The sequence below is a fragment of the Callithrix jacchus genome, chromosome 8 (assembly GCF_049354715.1).
Source record: "Callithrix jacchus isolate 240 chromosome 8, calJac240_pri, whole genome shotgun sequence".
Taxonomy (NCBI): Eukaryota; Metazoa; Chordata; class Mammalia; order Primates; family Cebidae; genus Callithrix; species Callithrix jacchus.
The window spans coordinates 84,972,203-84,984,685 of NC_133509.1; the positions used below are offsets into that span (position 1 = coordinate 84,972,203).

At 35.0% G+C, this 12,483-nt stretch overlaps 1 protein-coding gene across 3 annotated transcripts in view; it reads right to left on the reverse strand.

Moving 5' to 3' along the window:
• Nucleotides 1-12,483, reverse strand: part of MAP4K5 (mitogen-activated protein kinase kinase kinase kinase 5) — a 118,881-nt gene that overhangs the window by 14,406 nt on the left and 91,992 nt on the right. For all 3 annotated transcript variants that reach the window (XM_035260466.3, XM_078334875.1, XM_078334874.1), the window contains 7 exons: nt 11,950-12,034; nt 8,185-8,264; nt 7,505-7,565; nt 5,392-5,506; nt 4,985-5,043; nt 2,639-2,742; nt 2,075-2,252 (listed from right to left, as the gene is read on the reverse strand). In XM_035260466.3, coding sequence (XP_035116357.2) covers nt 2,075-2,252; nt 2,639-2,742; nt 4,985-5,043; nt 5,392-5,506; nt 7,505-7,565; nt 8,185-8,264; nt 11,950-12,034 — 682 coding nt within the window. The remainder of the gene's footprint in view (nt 1-2,074; nt 2,253-2,638; nt 2,743-4,984; nt 5,044-5,391; nt 5,507-7,504; nt 7,566-8,184; nt 8,265-11,949; nt 12,035-12,483) is intronic.

Here is a 12,483-nt window from a genome sequence, read left to right on the forward strand (position 1 = left end):
AGATGCATGCTACATATAATAGCTAGATTTTGTTCTACATTTTATATAGCCAATGGGAGACAGAAACAAGATCAACTGGGGAATCACAGCAAATCTTAAATAAAAATAAGCCAGTGTTTCAAAAAGGCACAGGATTAATGAAACTATGATTATTCTCTTGGTATAGGTATGTGTTTACAGGTAGGTGGGAGTTCTTTTACAAACAAGACTGAGTAACATAATGAACAATATTGTAACAAAATCTTTGCAGGGTACAACTCTCATCACTTTGCTGATATTTAAACGACTACTTCTAACATCTGCTGATAGGTGTAGTAACATTAAAAAATTGTGGTAAAACAATGCATTTTAAGCACTCAGATTGTTTGAATGGTGTAGCAGAATCTAAGAAAAAAATTTAGATTATTTAGAGCAGTCCTTCTTAATATTCTTTTTGGGAAACCTATGCATTGTCTCCCTTGAAAACTTCACATTCAAACATAAACACAGAATTTTATACAATATTTTGGGGTATTTGTGGACCTTCTAAAGCCTATACATGGTGAAAAATCCAGATCTACAGAATCAGTAAACTGTCCCTCAGGTAACACTTCAAAAATAGTTTTTCTTAGCTACTCTATGTTCAGGCATTCACTCAACAAATATTTACTGAGGGCTGACGATATACCAAGGACCATTCTTGGAGATAAGCACACTGCAATAATAAATCAGACTGAGTCTAAAAGAGTCCTGAATAGGAGTTTAATGTTGCAACTTGCCAGTTGAAGGCATAGCCTCTCAGTTCATACAGAGTATGTTTACAGACCAGTGCATACTGGAGCTGGCTTGTACTGAGTTGTTGAATTTTCAGGAATTTTGTGAGCCAAATGACATCAGGATGGTAGTCTGAAATTGCCCATGGCTGGAGTATTTGTACCACAGAAATAGGCAACTCTAATAAATGGTTGTACCCCAAGAGCCTATTGTTAGATATTTATTAGGGTATCACTGGTTCATACTGATTCTTGTTTTGAAAGTGAATTTAGTGTAGGTTCTATATTATAATGAATTCTTGTAACTTAGCCTATAAATAATTGAAAGCCAAGGTTCTTTAATAAGAAGCATTAAGCATCAAACTTATAATACATGTAACAGACTTCTTCAAAAGGCAGCAAAGAATACAACAGTGGTGAGTAATGAAATAGCCATAACTAAAGCTTGCTTGACATATGTAAAAATGGCCTAATAAACCTGGATTATAAATGAGTAAATAATGCACCAGCATAACAAACAGGAAACTGGCAAAATGAAGACCTCTCCCCACCTGCTTTACATATTATGCAGATTTTAAAAAATGATTTATTGAAATGATTTGTTCTAATTTTAAAGTCTAGGAATAAACTTCCCTTTTTTTTTTTTCAGATCTTTCACTGAGGTATGTCTGATTTAAATGGAAGGGCTCAGAAGCCACACCTAAGAAGCCTTTTCAAGTCTGAAAACCAAATTCAATGATTCTAAAAGTAAGGGGTGATGACAGAATAAAAACATGGTAAGGGAAGTTCTTTGCTTGAGAAGCTGGTAAGATTTTAAGAGCTGCTTAGAACTTGGAGATGCTGAGGCAGGCAGATCACTTGAGGTCAGGAGTTCAAGACTAGTCTGGCCTACATGGTGAAACCCCGTCGCTATTAAAAATACAAAAAATTAGCTGGGCATGGTGGCGGGCACCTGTATTTGGGAGGCTGAGGCAACAGAATCGCTTGAACCCAGGAGGCGGAGGTTGCAGTGAGTCGAGATCACGCCACTGCACTCCAGCCTGGGCGACAGACTCCATCTCAAAGGAAAATGTATTTACTTAGCAAGTCAAAGATTCACTGTAACAACTAAGACTTTTCCCTGTCAGGATCATTAAAATTTTCCTTTGTTTAAATAATTTGTATCAAATTACCTCTGACAAATAGAAATCATAAATATACATACATGATACGGGCTTACTTGGGAAACTATGTTTTGAATATTTACAAGAGCCCACACTGGTGTTTTGCTTCTTTTATATACAAAAGCATCAATATTCTAACATAAGGTAAAAAATACTTACCTGCACCGATTTCTGTAAACCATGAAGATGCAGAATTCAAATTGATTGTCTCAAACTGAACTACCTGATTTGATTCAGTGCCTTTGCTAATAGCTACACAGACCATAGGGTATTCTTGTTCTGGTATCACCAGCATTTCAAAAACATTCAAAGGACTTGGCAAAGGAAAATCGAAGTGCTGAAAAAGATAAACAATAGAGCCATAATTTAGAAAAACAATCTCCCCACACATAATATTGCTGAATAAAGTCAACAGAAAGACTCCCATCTTCTTCATTTATCTAATTCTGAAAAGGACTACCTCTAAGATGATAAGGATTAATGTACTATAAAAATGTGTTGCAGAGAATTGTTCATATTAATCTTTATGACTGATAGCTCTGGAAATTTATTAATATCAGTTAAAGAGTAAATTTTAAGAACATAAAAACCCCTAAATCAAATAAACAACTACAAATAACTATAAATATTCTGACCCTAGATAGCAGTAGCGGGATCTTCTAATTTTAGTTTCAGTTATGCACTAGCGTTTTCTAAAGGAGAAAAATGTGAACAAAATAATACCTTTATCAACATGAATTTCTGCATTGGCTCATACCACTGAAGTAAAACAATTCCAGACTGTAAAGCTCCACAGAGGTATTTATGTCCTGTGTAAGGGTTTCTGACTGGAAAGAAACAAACAAAAAACCAGACACACTCAAAACACTGAATACTTTTATTGTATCTGTTAACCAGGATGACAAGAGTGGGAGGAAAATAAAAGAGACTGTGTCTTGTCTTTTGGTTTCATTACCTTTTCCATTTTATTTTCTTATCTCAATTTTAAATTACACATGTTTACTTCTAAACAACTTTAACATACTAGGTTCTTGAACATAGGAACTTTTTAGAAGCACTAATATAAAATCTAAAAAGCTGTTTTTTCTGTTCTTCCCTTCCTCTCTCCCTCTCTTCCTCCATCTTTCCTTTTCTTTCTTTTTTTTTTTTTTTTAAGAGACAGGGTCTTGCTCTGTCACTCAGACTGTAATGCAGTGGCACAGTAACAGCTAACTGCAGCCTCAACCTCCCAGGCTCAAGCAATCCTTCCACATCAACCTCCTGAGTAGCAGAGACTACAGGTGTATGCCACCATGGCCAGCTAATTTTTCAATTTTTTTTTAAAAAGAGATAGGGGTCTTACTATGTTGCCCAGGCTGGTCTTGAACTCCTGGGCTCAAATGATCCTCCCATCTTGACATCCCCAAAAAGCTATTTCTTAGTAAACTGACTAAGAGAATGAGTTCTGACAAGGTCTAGGAGGCAAATGAAATGCATCTCATCTTGGTATAGTAGTGTACAGATGTCTACTTAAGTTGAAAATAATTTATCTTGTATGTATTAATTCACCTTGACCTTCCTTGACTCAAATCTACAAAAATTCATATTGCTCTTTTCTTCTCCCCAATTTGATTTCCACTGATAATTATAATCACTGATTACAAGAATAGTTATTTGCATTAAACTCTAAAGTATTTTGGGAGTTTGTATCTTAGATTGTAAGATTCTAGGCCTTTTGTGCATCACAGATCTTTGGAATCTGATACAGATATTGACATTATTCTTCCTAGAAAAACAATCATATAATGTGCTTATATTTATAGCACGTTTGTGGTTAAATGTTTTTGTTTTAGAGTATGGACTATGCTGTGAAACTATTATGTGGCACAAAGATCAATGTGTAAGTTCAAACAATGTGTAAGCTCAAACAAAAGAATAAATAGGAAATTAGGAACCCAAGATCTGAAATCACTGAACCTGAATCTGATTTCTAAGTTCTGTTACTTACCAGTGAACATAATCAGTATAATGGAGTTGTTTAAGGTTTAAACGAGGTAATTATACACTAAAGAATTTAACCTCACCCAAAAAAGACATCTGGTCTCTGTCCTGCTTCTGGAGGGTAACTGCTAAGTCTTTGGAATGTCACGCTTCACAGGACTGTCTTTGTCTGGGGGGCTCTGAAGGTCTAGGAGGTCACTGGATAATATAACAATTAATGATTTAGGATGGGGACTGGCCACATTGGATAGTCTTAATGTGAGGGCTGGTCATGCCAGAAATACCAAAAATGTGATTTTGGGTGGGGGCTTTGGGTCATGCAGCATCAGATGACCTCTAGAGGGGCTGCATACTGAGATTAGCAAGATGGTTATCAATGTCTTTGTGATGAAGCCCCAGTAACAACTCTGAACACTGAGGCTTGAATAAGCTTGTGGTTGGCAATGGTTGTGTGTACTGCCACATATCAATGCTGGAAAAGTAATGCTATCCATTACTCCCAAGGGAGAGGACAACAGAAGCTCCACATTTGGTACTTTTCCTGGACTCTACCCTATGTACTTTCTCCCTTGGCTGATTTTAACTGGTATCTTTCCGTGTTAAAAACTGTAATCATAACTATGAGTACAACTGCTTTCAGTAAGTTGTATGATACCTTATAGTGGATTTTTTTTTTATTCTGGGGGTAGTTCTGGGAATCTCTCAACTTGCAGTTGGTATCAGAAGTGAGGGTGTTCTTGCGTGAACTGTTCCCTCTAACTTCATAGTTGGCTCAACTCCTGTAAACATGTTCATAAAACACGGGTAATAACTGGTAGATGGCTAACGCTAAATCAATGAAAGCCAGAATATTAGCAAAGATAGTCTCAGGAAACTATGCTCTGAGAAAACACGAAGGTTGTTATTTCTAAGCATTTCTATGCCATCTATATTCTTCTATTTCAATTCAATGACAGCTTACCTTCTTACTAAAAACAAATTTTAAAAATCTACCCTCCTCCTTTCTATTTGATTCCATAAGACTCTGCAGGTAATTTTGAAGATGTTAAAAGTTTTAACCATTCAGTTTGAGAAATACCATTTACTCACCTATGCAACATTTGTGGCAGCCTTTTGTATCAGGAATCTTTGTTGTTAAAGCAAATTTTCTGAAAACATAAGACAATATGAAAGCACTCTGTGGCAGTGGTTGTAATACAGTGATTTGTAAATCAGTTGCATCAAAATCAGGCAGAAAGGAGCTTAAAAAAACTGTCTTGGATCCTGACTCCACACTATCTGATCTAGGACTGAGGAAGGGCCTGATAATCTGTATTATAAAACTTCCACAGTTAATTCTCACGGTCAAGTTCAGAAAACATTGAGCTTTTCCAGATGTAATACACTTTAGTGTAAACTACCTTTTACAGCAAAGTGTTTTACTGGGCAAGGAATACTGGCTATTTTTAAAATAAACACTAATTCCCCTCATTCAGTAGAATCAAAATATTTTGTACCTTGGTAGTATGCGGTCTGGAAACCTATGAGTTTGAATATGGGCAGCTAATCCTGGTTTTTTGGCATGTTCAAACAAAGCTATAAGATTGTGAGAGTAGAGCTGAAAGGTTTTTCCTATAAAAGAAAAACAGGTTACCTTTTTAAGGATCATTTACAGAAGAGAAATACAATTTTCAAGAAAAAGAAAACATAATTACCTTCTAAAATGAGGAGTCCAGTAATGTTCAAAAAGCCAAGCAAAATAGAAAAACACATACAAAAAACCCTCAGTTAATACTATTTTGAAAGACAATAGATAAAATGTTTTTAAGTTAATATATAATTTTAATTCATAATATATAAATTAGGTACATTGTAACTAATAGGTGATCCAGGCAGACTAAACCTTAGTGATGTCAGCAAAGAAAAAGAAAATGTTCAACACTGTTGTACAAAATATCATGTTACAGATTGAGTTACAATGATGTACATGTGATTATTTTAATACAATACGAAAAATTCTATAAAGCTATATTATCATGATTTCTCTGAGACACTCCTATTTATCAAGAACTTAGCAAATTAATTACCTTGGATTAAAAATCATTCTGAATGAAGTCTTAAAATATAACAGATTGAAATACTTAAAAAGTAAAACCAACCAATATTATAAGCCATGATACAAGGGTAACACGGCTACTATTTCATATAATAAAAAATATGGCTGCATTAAGCAAGAGGGATGGATATGGTAAGCATCTTCTGATTTCTCTTTATATATGGTATAATAATATATAACAATACAAAACAATATTTATCTCTTTATTATTAAACATACATATATACACACACACATATACACAGTTTTATCTTCAACAAAATTATATGTGTTTTCTTAGAACAGAAATATTCTGCCTAGACACTAACCACCCTTCCTTTCTCTACTTCCTCTATCTACAGTTTGCTACCCAGCTAGCCAGGCAGCTAGACACACACATACATGCATGTGAATATTTTCTCCTATTGAGCTTTGCCACTTAAGATGTACCCTGTGTAATTTTTAAGCTTATTTCCCAAAACAAGTGTGAGTAGGGATAAAAGCAGTAAGAGAGTTAGAGAAAAGTTTCTATGTATACAATTCATAATTGTTAACTCAAACAGAATTGGCTTTATTTTCATAATAGTAATATGTTAATATTTTACCAAACGAAAGTAAAAAAAGATTTGGAGGAATATTCTTTTGAGGACCCCAGCTTTTTAGAAGCCATTTAACACACAATCAAATATATATTCTCCATTAACAGTGTCATTAGCTCAAATATACAGATTCTTAAAAATCTCTATTATAGAGAAATAATAATAAACTATCTTGTACTCTACTACCAAAATAAAAACAATCAGTAAACTTCTTGGTAGTCATTTAAATCTAAAATATAAGGAAATATTTTTTTCACAGGTAAGAGTTCAAAAAAAAAAAAAAAAGCCTATAACACCACCTATCCACCCATTTACCCCTAATAATAACCTACAAAAATAGGTTACTCTGGAATCTTGTTTAGAAGACTTTAAAGAATCAGTCCAAGACAGTTAATATGTGTCCAGAAAAACATGAATGTCACCAGCAAATACCCGTATAAGACTCTACAGTTTACTAAGCACTCTGGACATTATCTCATTTAACATTCACAACCTCATGAGGCTGTACTATTACCCCATCATCCTTATTTTATAATTAAGATAAATGAGGTGGAGAGAGAGTGACTTGCTCAAGATGGCAGAGAAAGAAGAGTGTGATCCTCTGCTTCTTTCCTGTTACTTCCCAAAGGAGGGCACAAGCCATGATAGTGATGGTGGAGGAGGCTGAGTGGAAGGGAATGGCCACTAGTGGTAAGCACTGTGATACCCTTCAAGTGTTTAGATGCTGGGTGGGTTTAGAAAGTGCAGCCCTAACTGAAGACAGGATCCCTTCCCAAAGTTTCTTCCCATTCTAGGTGAGTAGCAAATATCCACAAGTCCCAGAGTTACTATCTTAGATTGGTCATCCATAATTACTTATAACATTTAAAAATAGTGTATATTAAAATTATATTTCTCTGCTTGTTTGTGGTTTGTTTTCCATCATCACATACATACCTGATAATGACATTAAAGTATTATTGATAACATACAGCCAAGTACACTTCCGTGGAAATAACTAAGAAAAAGAAAAATAAGATAATTAAGATTCTCTCATTGTCATTATTTTAATCTCTTAAAATACTATCTGAAATAGTATAAAATACTATCTAAAATAGTATACTATCTAAAATAGTATTAAAATAACTATTTTCTAACTCTCAGGTAATTACTAAATCCTAAGGAAAAAAATCTTTCAACATGAACATGTGAAGAGTACATACAATTTTACCCCTTTAAATATTTAAATCATAAAAATTAAAATTGGGGCCGACCAGATTGATTTAAATTAAGATACTTCTTTATTCAATTTGTCTAAATTAATTTTTTTTTTTTTTTTTGAGACAGAGTCTTGCTCTGTCGCCAGGCTGGAGTGTAGTGGCATAATCCTGGCTCACTGCAACCTCCGCCTCCTAGGTTCTAAGCGATACTCCTGCCTCAGCCTCCTGAGTAGCTGGGACTATAGACATGCACCACCATGCCCAGCTAATTTTTGTATTTTAGTAGAGACGGGGTTTCACTATGTTGGCCAGGATGGTCTCAATCTCTTGACCTCATAATCTGCCTGCCTCGGTCTCCCAAACTGCTGGGATTACAGGTGTGATAAATTAATTTCTTGAGTTAAAACGCCTAATTACCTGTTCCATCGTTGCCTCATGTAGCTCATTGAGATTCAGTGTGTAAATACCATCTTCAGTTCCAAAAATAATGTACTGATCTAAAATAGTTGAGATAAATTACCAGAATATAGTATCATCTTCTGAAATCATTCACTAAAACAATGACTTTACATTGTAATGGCATTAAGAACTTGCCACCTATCCATCTAAAATAAAATTATTTTCTAAAATTTGTATCACCTTCTTTACTTCTTTCCCCAATTCCTTTACATTTTTATTTTTCATTTTTTTGAGACAAAGTCTTGCTCTGTCACCAGGCTGGAGTGCGGTGGCGCAATCTCGGCTCACTGCAACCTCTGCCTCCTGGGTTCAAGTGATTCTTCCACTTCAGCCTTCCGAGTAGCTGGGACCACAGGCGCATGCCATCACACCTGGCTAATTTTTTTGTATTTTTAGTACAGACAGGGTTTCACCATGTTGGCCAGGATGGTCTCGATCTCTTGACCTCATGATCCGCCTACCTCAGCCTCCCAAAGTGCTGGGATTATAGGCGTGAACAATTCCTTTATTTTTTTAAAAGCAGATATATTCTATGTTAGACTAACTCACTCTGACTTTATCTTACTACATAACCCTGCCTTTCAACATAATTTTCATATTTTTAAATTATAGTTATACATTTTTGCAAGACGCCTCAAATATTCTTTTGACCAAGGAAAAAAAGAGTTAATATAAATTATAAATCATGACACATCAGAAACCTAGTATCCAGATCTTGGATTCTTTTTTTTTTTTTTGAGATGGAGTTTCGCTTTTGTTACCCAGGCTGGAGTGCAATGGCGCGATCTCGGCTCACCGCAGCCTCCGCCTCCTGGGTTCAGGCAATTCTCCTGCCTCAGCCTCCTGAGTAGCTGGGATTACAGGCACGCACCACATGCCCAGCTAATATTTTGTATTTTTAGTAGAGACAGGGTTTCACCATGTTGACCAGGATGGTCTCGATCTCTTGACCTCGTGATCCACCCGCCTCGGCCTCCCAAAGTGCTGGGATTACAGGCTTGAGCCACCACGCCCAGCCCAGATCTTGGTTTCTAAATATTACTTTACACTAAAAAGAACCAGAGCCTCTTAGAGAAAGACTGATTCAAATTCTGGGGCAAGAAAAGTAGATGTTGAGCATAGAAATTGTGCTGTGCCAGAAAATAAAGAAGTGCTAAAAAAATGATGAAGAAATTTCAAACAAAAGAACACAGATGTTCCCACTGCTCAAAAATTTTGGAACAATTTAAGTGTGAAAATAAATAATATAGATAGATAATCTCTCATGGAATAAAATAAGAATTCCTAAGTTTAAACTGATATAAATAAACAAATGAGTCAGTGGGAAAGAAGAGAAACTGTCAATGAATGTCAATGGATGCTAAACTGAGTGGGTGAAAGTCTAATAAGCAAGAGGGTATTTATAAACATAATCTCAGTGCATCTCCATATTAATTACCTACAAATCAGAAAAGGAAAAATAGTAACCTGAGAATGGAGAAAGCTAGTGAACAGGACCTTAACCAACGGATCAATATTAACACTGCTAGTATCTGGATAAGCTGATATCATGTATCTCCTGATATGATGTACTGAGAAGATGCACAATAACATTTCTGTGTTATTCCCATCAAAAATGCATAACCTGATTCAAGCATGAGGACTCATCATACCCCAATTAAGGGACATTCTACAAAATAAGTGGCCTCAAAAATGTTGAGATCAGAAGTTGAGGAATTGTTTTAGACTAAAAGAGACTAAAGAGATGTGGAAGCTAAATGCAGTATATGATCTTGAATTAGATGACAGACTGGAACAATAAAAATGGGATGGAGACTATAAAAAATATTATTGGGACAACTAATATAATTCAGCTATGGATTAGAAAGCAGTACTATGTGAACGATAAATTTTCTGATCTTTATAATTGTATAATCTTTATAATATGATTCTTGTTCCTAGGAAATACATATTGAAGCATAGAGTACAGGAGAGGAACGTATTTCCAACTTATTCTCAAATATTAAAAAAAAAAAGTATACGTAGTGTCAAAACAAATGGGGCAAAATTTGATGATTTTTGCCTGATGATTAAATATATAGGAGTTTCTTGTGCTATTTGTATAATTGTTCTGTAAGTTTGAAATTATATCAATTAAATGGTTATGAACAAGGACAGCAACAACAACTTGAAATTCTTTAAGAAAATTTTTTTTTTCAGGCTAGGCACAGGTTCATGCCTGTAATCCTAGCACTTTGGGAGGCTGAGGCAGGAGGATTGCTTGAGCCCAGCCAGGGTAACATAATGAGACCCCATCTCTACAAAAAACTTAAAAAAAAATCAGCTGGAAGAGGTGATACACACCTGTGGTCACAGCTATTTGGGAGTCTGAGGCAGAAGAATTGCCTGAACCCATGAGTTCAAGCTGCAGTGAACTATGACTGAGCCACTGCATTCCAGCCCGGGAAATAGAACAAGACTCTTTCTCTAAAAAAAAAAAATTATATGTATGTATATTTTCCTCCGTTATACTTTTTAATAGTGGTATTTAAGGCAGATCATTATGACCTGTCTATATTATTGTGTTTAAGTAGAAACAAACATTTCCTGAAATCTTCTACTGACTAGTTTGCTAATTGCGAAACACTGGGGTAGCCTTGTTTCTTCCTTGCAACAAAGTGAATATTGGGAGTGATTTATGGTACAAAGGATCACACTGAAAATCAGAGGTGTTAGGTTTGTTTTCAAAGTCACATGATAATGACAAGAGTGGGAATCCAAACCCAGATCTATTTGATACCAAATTTTTGCCTCTAAAACTGTTTCCTCACTTCAGAAACATAATCTAAATTTTAAGAGTTATTTTAACATCATTTCAGACTTACAGAAAAGTTGTAATAGTAAACTAATTCCTAAATAGCTGTAACACAAATTCCACAAATGGTAAACATTTACTACTTCTGCTTGATCCTTCTCCTTACATAATTATTTTTTTGTTTTCTGAGCTGTTTAAGATAACTTACGAATATGACGCCTCTTCACTTTGAATTATTTGTGTACATTAAGAAAAAAAGGTCATATAACCACAGGGCATTAATACTTAAACAATAAACAATGTAATCTATAATCCTTACTGATTGAGATTATAAATTGTCCCAATAATGTCCTTTTATAGTAAAAGAAAATTCTAAATTAAGAATGCAATCAGCTGTGATTTCTCTTTAGTCCTTGAATCAACAAGAGTTTCTTTCTTTTTTTTTTTAAAGACGGAGTCTTGCTCTGTCTCTCAGGCTGAAGTGCAGTGGCGCAATCTGGCTCACTGCAACCTTCGCCTCCCGGGTTGAAGCCATTCTTGCCCTTCAGCCTCTTGAGCAGCTGGGATTACAGGTGCACGCCACCACGCCTGGCTAATTTTTGTATTTTTAGTAGAGACGGGGTTTCACCATGTTGGCCAGGATGGTCTCAATCTCTTGACCTCATGATCTGCCCACCTTGGTGTCCCAAAGTGCTGGGATTACAGGTGTGAGTCACCGTGCCCGGCCAAGAATAGTTTTTATACACTCCTAAATTTTAATGCCTTTAAACCCAAACCCTATTAACCTATTTAGGTTGTTGCAGGTTCCTATACCATTAGGTCTCTAAAGTTATATTTTTAAAGTAAACAACTTCAAGTCACTGATCACAAAGATCCTTTCCCACAATAAATCTTTTACTGGAGATGTATATAGAATTCAGACATTTTACCTTTTGTGTCAGGATGTATCCAGGATGTTGCACAATTAATTTTCAAAGGACAGCCATCAAAAACTTTCGAAAAGCATGCTCCCATCTTATTTATAAAGAAAGAAATGTTGACTTATTTGATTAGAAAATGTTATATATTTTTAGAAAATAGCTAACATCATTATGAAATACCAAATTCACTCTTACTTGCAGATGATTGTGGTTTCATTTCAAAACAAAACTCACATTTTGACATAATTAATCCACTATTTTATGGCAAAAATATCAAATTTATCAAAAGATCTACATACATCAATGATATAGTCTAGGAATTTTAAGTTACTACTACTTTTTAAGACTGACAATTATTACCCACTGTTTCACAGTGGATAATTTTATTCAGTAACAGATTAACTTCATACTAGTCATAATGGACAAAAATTATTCCCTTCCTTTCTGCCTTCCTCCCCCCCCCAAAAAAAAAATAATGGACAAAAAGACTGATATTTATATTATACACTAGACTTTCGCTGAATAAAAAAGGACAATGTTTAA